General features: G+C 45.0%; 1 protein-coding gene across 1 annotated transcript in view; it reads right to left on the reverse strand.

Moving 5' to 3' along the window:
* Positions 1-19,830, reverse strand: part of CDHR3 (cadherin related family member 3) — a gene marked incomplete at both ends in the record, with an annotated part of 54,964 nt that overhangs the window by 26,134 nt on the left and 9,000 nt on the right. The window contains 3 exons of the mRNA XM_080911993.1: positions 1,839-1,987; positions 6,973-7,077; positions 7,808-7,902. Of these exons, the coding sequence (XP_080768119.1) occupies positions 1,839-1,987; positions 6,973-7,077; positions 7,808-7,902 (349 nt within the window). The remainder of the gene's footprint in view (positions 1-1,838; positions 1,988-6,972; positions 7,078-7,807; positions 7,903-19,830) is intronic.

Raw genomic sequence — 19,830 nt, forward strand, 5'->3', positions numbered from 1 at the left:
AAATGAGCTGGAGCTCTTGGGCAAACACTGAATTTGTCCAGGTATCTCTGTAGCCTTTGGTTTTCCTTTCTGAACTACGGATTGTGTTAGTCCAATGGGTTGTGTGAGTACTGGGGACTGACTGCGTGTGGCCCCTCTACAGAGTGTCTGGTAAGTATGTCGTCTCCACTGAGGTGGCTACTTCAGAGTACAGAAAGCTCATTCTCCCGCACTCATATATTCATATGGGAATGTAACCGCTGACAACCTAGCAAGCTGATGTGGAGGGACACCGCCCTGTGCATCACCAGTAGCTACATGAAATTTAGACTCTGAAATGGAGCCACTCTGAATTGAGATATGCTTTAAGTATAAAACACACAACAAGCTTCCAAACAAAATACTATACACATTTCAATTATTTTTAAATATTGATTACATTATCAAGACAAAATTTTGGATCCCAAGAGTAATTTTGTATTTTATTTTTTGTCTTCTTTTGTTTGTTTTTGAGACAGGGTTTCTCCATGTAGCCCTAGATGTCCTGGAACTCAGTCAGTAGAGTAGGCTAACCTAGAACTCACAGAGATCTGCCTGCCTCTGCCTATCAAGTGTTTTGGTTAAGGGTGTGCACCACCACTGCCTGGCTCAGTTTCATCTTTTAAAGATTAGACTATTGAAGATACTGACATTACACATCTGTTTCATTCTATTTCAGTATTGGTAATCATTCCCCTCTTCTGAATCCTTAGGGATGTGTGGATGGAGAAGGCATCTCATGCATCTTTACAGGCCCACCTTCCCCAGAGAGAAGGGGCTGGGGCATGCTACCCTGCAACATGGCGTCCCGATGTCTTAGACAATAGCAGAAGCAGGAGCACCTCTCTGTCCACCTCTGAGTGATCAGCAGGCTTTCACTGGAGAGATCTGCCCAGAAATGACAGCAGCGGTGTCTAGGAGGACAGAGACATCCGAGCACCGGGCCTTGCACAATTTACTCTCAGGCCTTGCACAATTTACTCCCATTTTAGCCATTTTCGTCATCCAACCATAACTATCCCTTCACCTCCTCATTAAACTCAGGATGAAAATTGCAATTTTCCAGACATGTGTTGTGGTAAATGCTTGTAACTCCAGTACTCAAGAAACTGAAGCAGGAGAATTGCTATGAGTTGTTATAACTCACAGCTCTAACTTCCCAGCCAGCCAGAGCTACATAGAAAGACCTTGTTTAAAAAAAAAAATCTGTGTTTGTCTCTGTCTCTATCTATATGTATAACTTTATGTATAACTTTATATCTATATCTATCTATATCTATATCTATATCTATCTATCTCTATCTCTATCTATATTTATATCTATATCTCTGGCCAGTGGTGGTGCATCCCAACACTTTGGTAGCTCTCTGAAATTGAGGCAAGCCTGGTTTATAGAGAAGGTTCTGGGTCAACCAGTGCTATATGGAAAAACCCTGTCTCAAAAAAAAAAAAAACCAAACCAAACCAAACCAAACCAAACCAAACAAACAAACTGAAATGTCCTTAAGTCTTCATTTGTGCACAGATGGAGATGTGTGAGTTTTATTTATAGGGGGTTAAACCTTAATTTTAATGGTAGTTAAGAAAAAAAAATCTCATATCCCCTTAAAGGTGAAAGGTGACCCAGCTGCTCACACTCAGCCCTGCTCACATGCCACCATCTTGGTTGGTGTCTGCTGCTGTTAACACACCCTTTCCCTGCCAACGAACATGAACCTAGACAGAAAGGCAGGACCAAGTGCCAGAGGGAAGAGAAAGCATTGTAAAACCACACAAGGCTGCACTGGAGGGTGCAGGAGAGGGTACTGCATGTGACTCACACTGGTCTACCATGAAATAGCTGATGGTGGTAGTGATGCTGTAGAGGAGCTGGCCAGGAGAGCCCCCATCGTCGGGATCCATTGCTGTGATGTTCGCCACTATGGTTCCTGGAGGCACTTCCTCTGGGATGGAGTACACTCTCCTTGGGCTGAAACAGAAACTGCGGCAGTGGCTAATTTGCAGGGGCAGGGGAGGGTGCAGACTGGGTGACAGGTGTTTCCGTGTGTACTAAATATAGCGCCACACTGCTTGAGTTGCATCAACACGCAGAGAGAACACAGCAGCCGAGAGGAGGGGGACGCTGCTGTCTGTGCTTCCAAAGACCACAGCCTACTGCTGCAGCAATGTAGACGGTCACAGCCGCTGCCTGCCCGCCTGATGCCTTTCCCAGGGTTAACATCCTCTCCAATAAAGACTCTTCCTCTACCCAGTCAGTGTCTCCCCTCCCCGTTTCTCTTCAAAAGGTGTCAGGATTATTTTTTAAAAACCCATCTGGACAAGATGTTCAGAGCCCCAGGCTTCTTAATTTGTGCCTGACTCCCTCCATGTGGATGATGGCAGAAGCCCAGTATTGTCTACTCTAGAATCTCTGGTCTTTGTTTATCTCCTCCTCCTCCTCCTCCCCTTCCTTCTCCTCCTCTCTTTTTCCTGAGAATACACTCTTCCACATGGAACTTGGGCATCTTTCCAGGTGACTCTCACCACTAGGCCAGGTCTCTAAGCCCCCATCAGTCAGAAGTCACCACATTGTTCTCTGAGGGGCACGGTGGATAATGTAACTCGGCAAGCCTGCTTACTGCCCTTTCTCAGACCTCCTTGCTTTTGTGAAAGGCCAACACTGAGATCACTTTAGAGGAGCAAAGTCACCTTTAATTTCCCTTTCTTTAAGTGCCACTTTCCCATGTGGTTGCTCCTTGAAGAGAGGCAATGTTCATCTCTGTTCTAAATGGCTGCCTTCATGTTGGAGGCTCAGATCACTTGGTTGCTACCCCTGTGTCACCACAGCTACCCCCCGGGGAGGCTCAGAGGAAACAGAAGAGAGAGCCTCAGGATGAACAGAAGCCGAGACAATGTGTAGCCAAGACCTCCCACTAGCCTACCCCATGGGCCTTGCCCTGAATCTTGGGTCCAATATCACACATGAGGAGAGTTATTTCACCATGTTATCTCATTGTTGAGGAGGAGCAAGTTTATTTTGTCCAAAAAGTAGCTCCAATGCTTGGGCCTCCTAGCCCAGTGTCCCGCAGAGCCTGTGATTTTGGTGAGCTGAACTGGCAAAGCCACGGGCACCAGGGGCCTGAGACAGAGTCATAGGAAAGAGGCAGCCTTGTCTTCTACAACCAACAGAACCTTATTTCTAATGCAGGATTTTTTTTTTCTTCCATCCACTTGATTGGGTCTAGGAACTTCCTAGCCAGGGTCACAAAGATACCTGGTAGTCTGAATAATAAACTACTCCCCACAGGTTCTGGCATTTGAATATTTGCTCCCCAGTTGGTGCATTTCAGGTGTGTGTGTGTTGAGGGGGGTGTGCTTAGAGGATGTGGTTTCATTGGAGAGAGTCCATTACTAGGGGCAGGCTTTGAGGTTTCCAAAGACTTCCCCATTCCAATTTGATCTCTGCTTCCAGTTTGAAGTTAGGGGTATGACCCCTGTGCTGTGATTCCAGCTGCTGTGTCTGCCTGCTGTCATGGTTTCCTGCTGTGATGGTGATAGACTCTTACCCTCTAGAACCATAAGCTCCAGTTCAACCCCTCTGTGTAAGTCACCTTGGCGGTGATGGTTTATCACAGCAAGCGAAAAGGATAAGACAGATGTTTTGCTGCCTGCACACACTGGCCCTGGTTTTCAACATCACTCCCCGAACCAGCAATTTCAGCATCACCAGTGAACTCAGTGGGAATGTAGACTGCGAGCATTTAATGGAGACCTGAATGTCCATTGAAAAAGCCAGGGATATGCATATAGTCTTCAGTGTCAGAGGTGACCATTAGGCTTCCTAGGATAATAAGAAGACAACATAGGAGGAATATGTTCTTGATCCCATCTTTGACTCCTTCTAGGCAGTGGTTCCAAGATGGGAGATGATTATGCCTAGACACATTGTTTGGTCATCACAGCCTGGGGAGGGAGCTGCTCTTCCCACATTGAGGGAGATGTTGCTAAGCACAATCCAGCATCTAGTTCAAGTCAGATGTGCGGCTTAAATCCTGCCTGAAGCCTCTATAGTACATGCTTGGTGTGCCAAGTCCCCATGAAAGGAACAGGGCTGGCTATTGGGGACACTGCCTCAAGCTCTTATGCCAAACAACTTTCCTTGGTTGCTCTGGTAGCAAGTGTGGCAGAAGATAAAAAGTTTTAGTTTTTGATTTGGTGATCTAAGAGTTGTGTCTATAAAAATATGTATCTATACCTATATGTCTATGCCTATACATCTATCTAACAAAATGGCCTAATTTCAGGTGTTCCAAAACAGAACAAATATGACCATCATTTATATTCCACACTCAGCTCCTCACTACACCTTGCTGCCAGAATCAGGGACACAGCAGGTGGGGCCGGTGACCACCTTCTCTGAGTGAAAGGGGACAACTTCCTCCCTGGGGATGAGTATGCTACAGGAAGGCCCCACCAGGCACCCTTACAAGAGGGCTCCCAGTGGGTAAAAAGAAAACAGGCAGAGTGGGGAAGAGCTACTTGCTGACATCTGAAATAAAGTGATCTTCAGTCAGCGCCACACACAGGAAAAGAGTAAATATGTCTGCGTTTTCATCCTCTCAGCACACACATATACCCACAAGCGGACAGTCAGACATCTCCACTCAGGGATGAAATGGGGAGACAGTCTCCACAACAGAAAGAACACTTGCTGCGGTGGGTGGCCTTAGCTAGACATAAAGACGAAGAGCTGTTTCCACATCTGCCGTGGCCGCCTCACACTCAGACTTGGTAGTACCTGGGTCAGCTTGAAGATTCACTCTCATATCCACAATTAAATAGTTTATGGTTCATACCAGCAGAAGTTTTGAGTGGTAAGGAAATAAGAAATGCAAGGAATCAGGTAAACTTTCAATTCTGTATTTAGTGTAACCCAGCCACACCCTTTCAACTCATGGCTGTTGAGGGATGGGGGTGCTTGTGAGTAAATACCCTCAGCAAAATGAGGTGGTGTCCTGCCCTTCTGAGAGTGCAGGCTCCTGAAGACGTACCTTGATACTGTCCCTGAACACTGATGCAAAGCTGACTCAGAGCCTAAAAGTCCACCTCTAAAATGACAAGTGAGAACCAAGGAGTTTGAAGCTGCCTACTGGGCGGCCATTCCCCGTCTCTGTCTCTGCCAGATAGCTAACAGCTGCGTTTTAGAAGACATGGTACAAAGCAGATTGGTGCCCAGAGGAGAACTTGTTTTCACTTCGCCATGCTATCAGTTTGCTTTTTTATCTGTCTGTGCAGACAGTTTCAGGCTCTTTCGTTGCCAACCCATAGCCATCCTCTTCCTAGACTCTTTGGGTGAATCCACAGAGCTGTGTGGGCCAATGACTCAGTCTGAGTCTGAACGGATATATCACATCCGTTTCTCAGCCTCAGTTTGAGAAGAGAAACCTACTGCTGTGTTTCCAGGCTTTCCCATCTGTAGAAATGTCCAGGCTCTCTGGAACCTAGTACTAGGCACCGATGGAAACATGGTCTGGGGCTGGTGTAAATGACCAGAAACTTTTCAACTGTGGTGTGTTTGCAAAATGACATGGGCTAGCCTGGGGGATATGACGGGCTTTATAGCTCTCAGTCTTAAAGCATGTTTCTTTTCATATGTGCTTGCATGTTGTTATGTGTGCAGGTACATATGCACATGGAACATCCTTGGATGCCACTCCTCAGTGCTGTCTGCCCGTTTTCCTCTTTTGGAGACAGTAGTTTTCACCAAGCACACGTGGCTGCCTGGCCAGTGAGCCCCACATTTGTCTGTCTCTGTCTCCCCAGCACTGGGATTTATGAGTGTGCAAGCACACCCAGCTTTTCTTGCATGGGATCTGGGGATAAAACATAGCAAGTACTCTACTCACCGAGCTTCTCGCAGTGCTCTGAAGATGTTTCTGCAGGTGCTCTCTCTTGCTTGTGTGCTTGTGGCTTTTTCAAATACTTTCATTTTATTTTTAATATTTTTAAAGATTAATTTATTTCCCCCTTCCTCCTTCCCTCCCTCCCCTCCCCTCTGTGTTTGTGTGTGAACACATTGGTACAGGTTGCTGAGGAGGCTAAAACAGAGCATCAGATCCCCCGGGTCTGAAGGTATAAGCTATTGCGAGCTGCCTAATTCGGTTCTGGAGTCTGACAATCTGAGCATAGTCCTCTGAAAGAGCAGCAAGCATTCTTTAGCGTGCCGCCGTCTCTCTAGCTCTACATTTACTTTCATTTCTCAGACAGTGACTGTCTCCTGCCTTTATGCTTGCTAAATTAGCTAGTGTTTTATTCATGCACAGCCATTGATGCTGCTGACCCCAGGCACAAGACGGGGCTCCTTCCCCGTGGCTGGCACCTGCACCCACTCAGGGCAGCAGGGAGCCAGATTGCTTAGGCCATCTGCTGGCTCTAAATCCCAAGTTATCTAACCCTGTGTGCCGTAGACCATGGTCTTTCTTTAGGCCTGGGTTGAGGCCAGGTCCACCCTCTTTTCCAACACACATATATTCTTTCCCTCATCTCAGCTCTCTGTGGAAGCAGCAGACACGTCCAGGTGTCTTTCTGGATCTACCAAACCAAGAGGAAACTTTGGTACGCCTGTGGCCTTGGGACACCATTGAGGTGTTAGGGTTCCATTAATATTGGGCACTTTGTTAAACCAGTGCCTGTCTTGCATTCGTTTTCTCTGTGTGTGCAGTGACTCGCAGGAGTACTGTGCTCAGCGTCACCCCTCTCTCTACCATGTCCACAGTGCGGTGAGGCATGTGAATGTGGGGGTCAGGAGGTGTGGGGAGCGAAGGGGAACATGGGGCTGAGAGGCATGAAGGACACTGAAGAGTTCTACTTGGCGTGACTTGTCTAGGCCAGGGCAAAGCACATCTCTCTGTTTTGTCACGGATGCATCTGAGAGGGCAGTGGAGCCGTTCGAGGCTGGCTTGCTCTCAGGCCTACCTGACAAAGCGTGGGGTCTCATCGTTGATGTTTACAATAGTCACATGGAGTGCTGTGGAAGCTTCCAGATCCCTGCTGTCTCTTACTCCCACGAGGAGGTCGAAGCTGCCAGGGGAAAATTCCAAGTGAGAGAAACAAGCTTTGCTGACTCACCCCCCTACCAAGAGGAGTGGGAAAGATCACAGTGGACGGCGTGAAGTGAGCAGCTCCCTTTCAGACTGCCTGCTTCTTATACAACTTCCAAAGGTCAGGTGTGGCTTCCTACCCTCTCTAGCCATTAGGCTTACTCCCTCATTCTCAGTGTAGAGGCTTTTTTCATGGCGACTACCTCTCTGGACAAATGTTCACTCCAGCCAGTCAAACCTCTGCCTCCCATTTTATTTATTCATCTATTTATTTGTTTGAGGTGCTGGCTATGAAAGCCTGACCCTCCTGTACACTAGGTAAGCACCCCACCATTGACCTATACTCCATCATTAACAACTACTCTACTTCTCTTGACTAGTACCGACCCAGGAGCTTCACCTGGATTTCCCAAGGCCTGTGGCTTCTGTCTCAAACCCTGGCCTCTCTTAGGTGCTTTCTTATCACACTTGTATCCTTTGATGCCCCAGGCACTGCCCTCCCTCTCCCGGTCCCCGGTCTGGGAATATCCTCCCTTATATCGTGATTGCTCCACCTGTGTCTGACCAGGCTTTTCAGCCAGATGATGCTGAACTTCTAGCCATAAACCAGGTTGCTCAGGGACCTAGCACTCCATTTGCATCTGGCCAGTCCCTCATCTTCCTTGAGTTTTGGATAGCTATACACCAGAGAAGGTTATTGGTAAGGTTACCTTTTGTGTCCTGCTTCAAAGTCCAGTTCTGTGGTAGAGAAGAGGGTGCCATTAGCAGACAATCTGAAGTTCTTTGAGGGAGAAATGAGGAAATACTGTACAAGGAAAAGTTAGAATTCAGTCAGTACAGACAGCCTCAGGTGTGTTTGCTCACGTCTTGTCTGGCACTCTTGATATGTACAACATTTTGAATGATTTCAGAAGATACCTAGATTAGCAGGTCTGATAATGCATGGTTGCTGAGGAGAAAGACATTTAGATGTGGTTAATCTGAATGCCTGTCTCTGATGAGGACTCTCTAAAGAGCTGTTCCAACTACTGAAATTTACCAAAGGGCCCTGCCTGGGTATGTTCTGCTGCTATCTCTCATCTCCCTCTCTCCATCCCTGTCTTCTGACTCCTGCTCTTCAGGTTCCAACAATATCACTTGACTTTAATCAACACTTAGGTGCTTAAGCATACCTATGCCATGCTATGTATCAGGACTATGCCCAGCTTGTTTGAGACCCTATGTTTATTCTTGAAAGAGGTGTCAATTAGAAAACACAAACATGGACCCGAGCAACATTCATTGAAATGAGAAAAGGAAAGAGAAGAGACAGTCATGATTTGAGAATGTGGGAGATGGCAGGACTTAGAGTTGAGGATCCACCGCTCCCAAATTTTATACTAGTAAAGGGCTACTAATAAAAGGAGTCTTCTCACATATGTGGATAGTTGAGGATTTTTGTTGTCCTTGATACCCAGTGCTACTCTCTGGGCAGCTGTCTGTCACACCCATGAAATCTAACAGAAACACACAGGCTCATGCACAGAATCCACTAGAGTCCAGGCCACAGGAGGACCCTGGCTGTGCTCCAATATGGGTGCTCATCAAGATGGCTTCCTTGCCTGAGTTATGGAGTCAAGAAAGTGGGAGAAGGGCTTGCATCAGATGGGCTGAGTACATAATCTGGTCCTTCTCTTGCCTTGTCACTTAGGGACAATACTAATGGCTCCACTCCTTTCTGTTGTTGATATGCTGTTGGCTGTTCGTTGGTTGCTATTGGTTACTGTTGATCAAGGTCTGTTAAGTAGTCATGCATAAAGAAGAAACAGGAAGAGATTAGATATCCTGATGACAAAGATCAAACTCAACCCAAGGAAATCGACACCCTGTCATTAAGAAGCAGTCCAATGATAAGGGTACCCCTTTTGCCCTCTATTGTTTTTTTCTTTCCTATCTAGTGTTAGGGGGTTGGAAGGGGGAGAAGCATGGAAGGAAAAGGAACCCACAAAGTAGCAAACAAAAGCTACACTTTTCACTGGGAAAACTGAATGAGAATTCACACTGTTAAATATGAAGGACAATAAAAACACACTTTATAACCCTTTACTGCAAAAGGCTCCGAGGTTAGGAGGTTTCATTATCCATGGCTAAGATGAGAGGTGATCTATCCCTAAGGCCTTAGATGGTGAGTCCAATAAGCAACTGAGGGTTTGAAACCAGAACTCTGGGCCCCTAAGTCTAGGTTCAAAGACACACATCCAAGGTTTCCACTCAACGGTGTGGTGTGTGATCAATGTGGAGTTCCTAGGACCAGAAAAGAGTGGCCAGAAAAATAGATTAAAGGTTTAATCTTGGGTCAATATAGTTTTTAAACCATGTTTGAGAAGTATTTACTTTCTGTTTGTTATATGATGATATTTTTTCTAGTTGTAATGAGTATACATTTACACAAAAATGGGAGAAGACAGAGAAATATTAAAAAGTCACTAACTGAAATCTATGTGTGAAATCTCATCATTTTGATGAATTACTTCCTGTTTCTTTCTGTGAAAATACACATCTTCCAAAATCTCAAGATGATGCTTTAATCGAATGGCAATATCGTGTTCTTTTTATTTCTGTCTTTTTTCTCATAGCCTTGTGTATTCTATTACCTGGATCAACTTCTGAGATCAGAAAAGACAAGGTCTTATCTGAATATGATGCCCAGAAACTTGGCCTTTAAATCTGACTGCCAAGCATAGTTAGCTAGTGACAGCACAGTATTTTAAATATGGGTCTATTTAACAACTTCCTCTTGATGTTCATTTAGGGGGGGTTGCCCATTTCCAAGAGGGAGCAGTTGGGTAATGCCAGGAAGCACTCTTCTGGGATCTTCTCTCAGGACTGTACCCCCTCTCTATTGTAGATTCAACATTGCAAGCTCTACCATCTCCAGTTAGATTGTGCATGAGCTATCCACATACAGAGGAGTACTGTGTCTTTGGGGTGAGTCACTCTGGTAGGAAATCCTCATATGTCAGTTGCCAGATGCCCATGCTGAGTGTGATGGAATAATAGGGTCTTAAAGATCCATGTGGACATTTATTATACATATCAGAATCAGAATCTTTCTGTGTGTGCTTTATAAAACTCCAGGAGACAAATCTATCTACTGGGTTATAAGCAGTGGGGACCTTGGTATACAGAGATAGCAAATACCCCTGCCTCTAAAAGCTTATGGTAAACTGAGAGAACAAAGCAATATCAATGAGGCAGTGCAAGAGGAGTCAATATAGGCGATTATATTCGAAACATTTGAGATACAACATCACGAACTGGGATAGTAAATTATGTATGTGATTCTGAAGAAAGGCCTCCAGGATTTGACTCTTAGTCCCACTACTTCTATCTCTGTGAGTTTGTGTAGGATAATAACAGCAGAGCCTACCCAGGGAGGAATCTACAGCATGCTTGTCTTCATCACTGTTCTATTGCTGTGGAGAGACACCATGACCAAGGCAACTCATAAAAGAAAGCGTTCATTTGGGAGCAGCTTACAGTTTCAGATGCTTAGTCTACTTTTATCATGGTAGAGAACACAGCAGCAGAAGGCAAGTGTGGCTTTGGAGCAGTAGCTGTGAGCTACATTGTACAGAAAGGGGGTAGGATCTGGGTCTAGTATGGGCTTTTGAAACATTAAAGCCCACCTCTCAGCAGCACAGTTCCCCCAACAGGGCCACACTTACTGCAGCAAGACCACACCTCCCAAGCCTTCTAATCCTTTCAAACATTTGCACTCCCTGGTAGCTAAACATTCAAATATATGGGCCTGTGGAGCCATTATTTTTTAAACCATCACAGTTCTATGACCTATAACAATGCTTGGAGCATACTGGACCCATAATTCTACTATTCAGCCAAAATGTAAGATCCTGCTATGAAGGTACAGCTCAGGGGTTTTTGCCTCACATATACAAGGCCCCAAGTTCAATTCCTGTTCTCCCGCAGCACCTGAAAACTTAGAGTAAGGCCCTGAAGGAAAGGGTGTCCTTTGTGTCCATGTTATACACAAGTGTATAACAAGAGCTGATCCCACACAGATGCTCAGTGGGTCTTTGTTAGATATTCAAACATGGGCTTTTCTTCCTTCTGATTTTCTTACTGATGAGAGACCAACGTTCCCATCTCTGAAAATAATCTTTTAAAAAAGCAGAGTATTGTGTTGTATATCTGTAATGCCAACACTCACAGGGCAGAGTTGGGACCATCGTCCCAGAGTCCAGGCCAGCTTGCATTTCAAAGTGAGATCCTTTGGTGTCTCAAAGCCAACCACAGCAGCACTGAAAATCTTAAAACAACAGCAACTAAAAAAACACCACACCAACCATTTTGTTTAAGTGTGATAATACTATATGTGACTGTGAAACTGTGAGTTTAGCCTACAGTCTCAACAAGTGCTGTAGGAAAGAAAAAGAGTCAAAGAAACAGCAACAGGTAGAACTGGTGTTGGGGAACAGAGATCGGTGCATAAGGGTTTATTTGCTGATTTCCTGGAATCTTGAAAATCTTTATATGTATGTGTGAATGAATATATGCATGCATGTATGTATGTTTGTATGTATGCATGAATCTATGTATGCATGTATGTGTGTATGCATGTATGTGTGTATGCATGCATGCATGTATGTATGAATGTGTGTGCATGTATGCATGAATATATGTGTGTATGTATGCATGCATGTATGTAAGTATAATCAGTGCTAGGCTAATTCTTGTTTCCTTCAGTCTCCACGCTTTGTTCCCAGGCTCGAATTGCACAGAAAGAAGATAATATCCGTAGACTAGAAATATTGTGTCATGTGGCCCCCTGCCAGCAACTCAGTAAGGCTTTCTGTAAAACCTGGCATTCTTGCCTCCTTTTTAAAGGCTTGTTTAATCAAAGCTCTCCCTTGATATTCATCCTTGGAAAACAGAAATTAAATAGAATGAAAAGCAACTGCAGCCCCTTTCTGCCCCAGTCCTGGCTGAGAAAAGCCCTGAGTAATCAGATCAATTCAGAGAACAAATGCTTGTTAGACAAGCTCTCTGCTTTCCTCTGGGACCATCCTGCCTGCCTCCCACTGTTCTGTGTGTAGGCTCCCGGTGACTCCTGGTTGCCCTTGGTCACAAAAGCTTCCTTTTAAAAGACACAGGCCATCCTTCCTGTCCATTCACTCTGCAGAGTGCTTTTGGTTTAGCCAGAGGGAAGGTGAGGTGGCCCAGTTTCCAGAAATGTCGGCTCCCAGGGGGCCAGCAACCTCTTCTCTACTCCTTGCTGCAGCGTGGGTGCAGCTGGCAATATAACCGAGTGTGCCTTCCCCAGCCATCCCTGGTGGTCAGCCCTTCAGTATGGAAATCGACATGAATTCAGCCTTGTCTCCTAGGAGCAGGGTATCTGTGCCACAGTGAGCCAGTGTCCAGACAGAAGCAAGAACCTGTGTTCTCCTAGTCCAGAAAGTAACAATGGCACTTCAAGACACTGAATTCAGAATGGCACAGGGTACATTATCCCATTCGAGTACGTGGCTCTGGAAGGCCTTGTCCACCCATCCCCTCTACCTTGCTAAAAAACCATTAGACTGCATTCCTAAAGCTAACACCAAAGTCTATTCCCTCATTTGGCCACTTCATCCTCCTGGGACTGACTACTGATGTCCAGCTCGCAAAGTATAGAAGTCCAGCAGTCAAAAGGCCTCTTTGACCACCCCAATTAATGCCCATTTAAAATTAAACATCTCATCCTAACATAGAGTTTTCTTTTTTACCTTTATGAACTGCCATTTGTCTATAGGCTACATCTGTCTCCTCTCTATCCAGAGGGAGTCCTTTCCTTTCCAGGACAAACAACCCTCTCCCTTGTCCCCTTCTCTTTCCCTCTCATCCTCTGTCTCCTGTCTTTGTCTTTTGCCCTCTGTTCTTTTGGGGCAAATAAATCTTTCTGCCGAGAACTTGGTTTTGGGGAGGGGGTGTCCTGAGCCACTACCTTACACACAACTCAGCCTCACCTGAAAGAGCAGCACACCAAATGGGGTCTTTCAATCAGGCCAGGAGGGTTAGAAATACAGTACCACGTGTCTGTTAGACATCTCGGTGTAAGCCCAATGTTTTGAAGCCAGCAAACAAATGAACAAAAATGCCACTGCTTCCCCTTTCTCTCTTCTACACAATTACCATTCCAGCTCTGGGGTGTCCGGTGAGGAGAGAAGGAAGGAAGACTTTACTGAAGAAGACAACACTGATAGAAAGTTGCCCCACTGTGGCACAGCCTAGCATCTGTCTGTGTGCAAGAGCTAAGTGGGGATGGCAGCCACTTAAGTGTTTTTAAGAGACGTTGACAAATTTGTGTATAGGGAGTTTTGTAGCACTTGCTTATTTGTTTTTAGAGGCAACATTTCATGTATCTCAGGCTGGCCTCCAGCTTGTTATATAACAGGTTTTATGGTATCCTAAGGACTGAACTCAGGGCTTTGTGCACGCTAAGCAAGCACTCTAACAACTGAGCTCCATCTTCAGTGCTGGCTTACTAATGCTTGCCTTACTGATAGAGCTGCGGCTCTGGTCCCTATTTTTCTTCTTTGGGAGGAAAGTCATAAGGGGTCCTGAGTCCTGTCTCCATGACCCAGGCTCTGCCAGTCTTAAGGGCAACACTCCATTGACCAGAGGGTCTCCCCAGAAATATGCACAGCCATCGGCAGCTGTGGTTCTGGGGATGGAATCGTCCAAGACCAAGGACATTTCCTCTGTGAGCCTCATGTGAAGACCTAGGGTACAATGACTTTTCCTATGACTTTGAGGGGTTACTTCAGTGACATATTGTGGGGGGGGGCACGTGTGGTGGAAAAGTCACCAGGAAGGAAAGGCTGGAGCATCATGGCAGTGTAGGGTAAAAAGTCTGAACCCACTTCCAGGCTTGAAAACCACCAATCCCTGAGCACAGTTCCTCACAGCTGTTCTCTGACCTTCACACGCATATTCCCAACACAACAATTTTAAATAAATAGATAAATATGACATCTATTCATGAACTTTATTGGTCCATTCAGCATAGAGTACTCATGGGAAGAAGGAACGGTTAGGTTCCCTTCAGAGCCACGAGCAAGAAGATGTAAGTGAGGATGTTCTGTTGCTCTACTAACAATGAGGTTATTGCTCTTTTAATTTAATGCTTTGTCTGCCTTGGCGAAGACAAAGTACACTTAGGTCCATGCAAAAGGCCTGCCTTAATGGGAGGGTCTGAGAAAGCCCTTTAATGGAAGGACTGTGCACTAGATCACTTTGCCTCCAGCTGCAAAACCTATTAGTATCCCCACAGTCTCCAAGGAGGCCATTGGCAATGAGATGGATACAGGGAGGGTGGGAGTGCAAGCCTCCTTCACCAGGTGGGAAAATACTGAGTGGGTACCAGAAGAAAGCCAGAGATGAGCATTCACAAGCAGAGGGTCTTTTTCTTTGTGTGCAGACTCTGGATCCCAGCTTTACCTGTACCTGCACAAGAACACGGAAGAAATCCCAGAGGACATAACTGTATCACGCTGTAACCTCACATCAGCCATCAGCCCATGTGCATGTCACCACAAGGCACCTTAAATGTGGCTGGTCTAATGGAGGCGAGTCTAGGAGTAAAGTGTACACCATGTTTTAAGAGTGTATGAATGTCAAATATTTTGTTTGTCACTTGGTGGTGTGTTATACATATTGAAAAAAGCTATAGTGTAACTATTGTAACATAACGTAGGAAGAACAGAGGGACGGGTCTGTAGAAAGAAATTGACATGAGATCATCTTTCAGAAAATGTTATTAGGAAAGAGATTTCAACTATTCTGTGTGTGTGTGCACGCACATGTGTAAGTGTATATGTGTGTGTGCACATGTTTAGCATCATGTTCTTAATCAGCATAATGGAGTTCTGAAGGAAAGGACGTCTTCTCTTCAAGTTCCAAAGAATAGCTTCCTTAGGAGAGACAAGTGCCTTGTTTAGCATGCCAGGGTTCTGGTGGAAAGAACCTTCAGATTTCCAGAACCAAGGGTGCTTTCCGACTCACAGGTTTTGGTGAATTATGGCTATCCTAGAGCTTGTGAGTTGGCCTACATCCCAGGAGACAGAAACTAGTTCAGACTGGGCAGCAGAGGGGGTGGAAGGGGCTGTTCTGAGTCAGTGCAGGCACCTGTCAGTTTTTTGTCCTAAGGGACAGACTGGGTTGTGTGGCCTGATTTCTGGGATGGAGAGAGGAGCATCTAGCATGTCTGTGATCTAACAGCAATGAATGGTTCCTGGTTTCTTGTACTTTTAATGTGGCCAGGGAAACATTAAAACAGCACAGTACTCGGCTTTGGTTGCACGGGTCTGTACAGTAAGGAACAAGGGTGGTCAAAAAAAATATGCAACTGCAGGCTTATCGGGTTTCTTTTAAAAGGATCGAATGAAGGAGAAAGGTGGCGGCTTCCGTATGCACCCCCATTTTACACGGTCTGTGATGCGATGTCACTTCCTTAAACTGGGTATGGACTGGAATGCTCTTCACTTGACAGAGTCGGGGTCTCTGTGTGTGCCAGATCTTTGTTGAAATACCCGTCATTTCGGGGATGGATATCTTATGGATATCAAAGGGAACGGGCACAGACCTAGCCCAGGTGGCTTTCGGGATGTGCTCCGGTGCTTACTCAAGTCTGTTCTCACTCAGCTCAGCGGTTCTGAGCCTTGTGCTACAAAACAGTCTGAAGTTCGCATGCTAATTCAGTGTTTGCCTGCTGAGTGCAGGAATCTGCAATCTTTATGCAGTCTCGTCTGTTCTCAGCATATACCAAACATGAGAAAGCATTCAAAACCAGTGTCCTAGCCTTTCTGATCTAACAACTGGCCACTGTGCAGACTCCCCACTACATCTAGACCCTGCAACCCCTAACTCTTGGCAACTTCAGCAGTAGGGATACCCGTGAGTGTCTGAATTCGCCCAAGATTGCAATTTCAAGGCAAAGGTGATCAGCATAGATTTCATCAATTGAGAGTTAACTGTATCCTTTCTACTTTGCATAGCAAACTATTCCTCTTAGCACCACTCCATGACCACACCCCCACCCCTGTGCCCCAGAAACAAGCATCTAAGTACAGAGGCTGTGGAGAAGTTGGTCTAAACCCTCATTACTTTTTTTCTAGTCTTTGATCCTTCTAGACAGTATTAGTTGTCCATAGAGCTGTGATTTGCATACATGAATTAAAGACATCACTAATGCTCTCTCTGACAAGCCTAAAGTACCTCTCTCCAAATAACCAAAACACAGTCTGTACATGCCCTAGATTTACATTTCCCTCCAAACCATTTTGACATAGCTGCATAGTTTAAAGAGAACTTTGTCACACAGGTGATAAGAAACATAAGTAAGAGTTTGTCTTGACTTATGGTTACAGAGGGCTGCCACCCTTCCAGGACAACTGCCCCTGGAATAGGTTTCTGACTGAATGGACCCTTATGCCAATTATATAACTTGGAGATTTTTTTTAACTTTCCATTGATTTAATTCTATTTATAAGAGACTCTACAAATACCACCAGACACCTCTTTAATATATTGAACACTTTAATTATGACTGCAGGATAAAATGTTAACATACACAAATGAGTATCTTTAGTATATACAAATAACAAAAATTCTAAGTAAGACTTCAAAAAATAATTCAAATTATAGCTACATTAAAAAAATGTGCCTCAAAATATCCAACTGGCAAAAAGAAAAAACCTGTATAATGACTAGTCAAATATAGAGAAGAAAAATAAAAAGATATAAAAAACCTCATACCCATTGACTAGAAGAATTAACATTGTAAAAATGTCCACACACATCTGCAGATTTAATATAATACTTAATTCCTTTATGCCCTAGCCTATCAAAAGGAGTTAAAACTAATATAAAATCTCCAAACAGGCAGCATAGCCAAAGTAATGCTGAGCAAAATAGAGAATGCTGTATGTACCACCAGATAGATTTTACTTGTAATACAGAACCTTGCTTACAAAACCTTAAAGATGTTTTAAAAGGGAAATTTAAAAATAGAAATCTAGCTAGGTATATTAAGTATACCTGTGGTTCCAGCACCTGGAAAGCTGAAGTAGGGGATTGCAAGGTTGAAGCCAGCCTGGGCTATAAGACACTGAAAACACCAGAAATAGAGATAGCCAGGTGTCATGGCATATGCTTTTAATCAAAGCACTCTAAAAGTAAAACTGGGCAGATCTCTGTAAATTTGATCTCTCTCTCTCTGTCTCTGTCTCTCTGTCTCTGTCTCTCTGTCTCTGTCTCTGTCTCTCTCTCTGTCTGTCTCTCTCTCTGTCTCTGTCTCTCTGTCTCTGTCTCTCTCTCTGTCTCTGTCTGTCTGTCTCTGTCTCTGTCTCTCTCTCTCTGTCTGTCTCTCTCTTTCTGTCTCTCTCTCTGTCTCTGTCTCTCTGTCTCTGTCTCTCTCTCTGTCTCTGTCTGTCTGTCTGTCTCTCTCTCTCTCTGTATGTGTGTGTGTATGTATGCGTGTGTGTGCCTGTAGGCTTTGGGAAGTTCAGGTTGTTTATAGAACTAGGGGTGGGCTTTGAGAGCACAAAGCCTCACCTACTTGTGGTTTGCTCTCTGCTCTGAGCCTGCAGTTTACGATGTGAGCCATCGGTTGCAGCTGGCTGCCATGCCTCCCAGCCACGATGGACTCTTCTCATCCCTCTGGAACCATAAGCCATGATAAACTCTTACTTAAGTTACTTTGGTCCTAGTGTTAGGGTTGGAGAACTGCTGAAGGAAAAGCCTAGACTCAGATACTACGCAAAGGAAAATAATATTCATTCTTCAGAAACAGCCATCATGCAGGGGTCAGCCATTCATCAAAATGCCGAGCCCAGGGGAGCTTGCAAGCCCCCTTTCTCACAGGGCTAGGGGAATTTTCCAGAAGAATTAGGTAATCTATAATGTGGTTAGTAGAGTCAAAACAATGATGTTAGAACAGTTTTGATGGGCTATTTTGTTAGTTTTATATTTGGTGAGACCTTAGAGAGTGGGTTAGGTAATCTAAAATGTCATTGGTGGAGGCTGGGAAAGCTACATGGTTGGTTTCTGATTGGCTTGTGCCTATGCCAATCAGGTGGCCTATGTCATGAATGTTTAACTACAGCACGAGATACCCAAGCCATGTACGGATGCCCAGCACAAATGGCTCATCCTGAGGTAAGGCATTTCCCCATCTTTGTGCTCATCTCCTGGCTTTTCTTTGGATGGGCGATTTTATGGCCTTGCTCCTGGAGCTGGTGACCTACAGCCTAGTTCCTGGGACTGACGGCTTGGTGAGAGGCATATGGTGGTCAGTTCCCTGCATGGATGACTTCCTTTTAAAGTCAGGTCTGGCCCTGAAATGCAGTTTATGTTGTTCTCTAAGTAGTATTTTATTTTATTTTTTATCCTTGTTTCTTTTCCTTTTCATTGTTGTGGTTTGGTTGGTTGGTTCGGTTTTTTATTTTTGTTTGTTTTTTATTGTTCTTTGTGGGGGGTGGTCTTTCAAGACAGGATTTCTCTGTTCAGCCTTGGCTGTCTTGGAACTCACTCTGTAGACCAGGCATGCCTCAAACTCCCTGACGATGCCTCCCAAGTGCTGGGATTAGAAGGTGTGTACCACCATCACCAGCACTCAGCTGTTCATAGTATTTTATCACAGCAATAGAAAAGTGACTGGTACAGACCTGAACCTATGCTAACATTACAGCCCTTGCTCCACCACGTGTGCATCATTGGATGTACACACACACCATGCACAGAACACAGTACCTCAAACATGGCACCTTGGAAGTGGAGAAAAAGGAAGAGGCAAGCGGGTCTCTCTCACCTTGTCCCTACTCCCTTTAGTGCTCTCCCTTTAGCAGTATATGCTAAGATTTGTCTCAGGGGTCTCCTCTTTATACACCAAAGCCTAGAGGAATCTGAGAGGGCACATCTCATAAAGGTACCCTGTTTTGTTGTTGTTGTTCTTATCAAATTGTTCTTCTACATAGAAAAACCTAATTTACATAGAAAATTTTCTACTTTTTTATGGAACATGATTATAAACCACATAACCTGTGGCTGTGGCCGGAGAGATAGAGAGAGAGAGTGGGGAGGGGCACTTGGTGTACAAACATAAGGATCTGAGTTCAGATTCTGGCACCTGTAAAAATAAACAAACAAACGCAACCGAGCCAAACAAACAAAAATCAGGTGAGGTCAAAGGTGGCTGTGATCCTGTGTGGGGCTCAGACGTGAGTCTCACCGAGCCTTGCTGGCCTCTGCCTGGCTCCAGGCTCTGTAGTAGACCCCGACTGAAGGGAATAAAACCGAAGACTGATAGAGGGTCACCCACACCTCCTATCCTCCACTGTGGTTACATCTTCTGTTTCACTTGCCCTCCATAACAAGTATGCTCTTGGTAAACGCTTATTTAAAGCACTTGTCATTTGTTGTTGAACAGTGTGTTCAGAGACTGAAATGTTCTGCCCTATAGGGAAGCTCCTTAAGCAGGAAGGTAAACAACCCAAAATAGCTTCAGGAAGTCCCTGAAATGGACCAGATCCCCTGCCAGAGTAAACAGTAACGAAGACCAAGAACTCGGCAGCCTGGAAGAGGTTTAGACCAACTGAGGCACACTTTCCAACCTGTTGAGCCACCTACAGGCTGTGCAGTGTGACCAGGCCCCCAGGTTGTGAGCTGTCATTTATCCTGAGTTGTGCTTTGGTGA

The sequence above is a fragment of the Micromys minutus genome (genome assembly GCF_963924665.1).
Source record: "Micromys minutus genome assembly, chromosome: 1".
Classification (NCBI taxonomy): domain Eukaryota; kingdom Metazoa; phylum Chordata; class Mammalia; order Rodentia; family Muridae; genus Micromys; species Micromys minutus.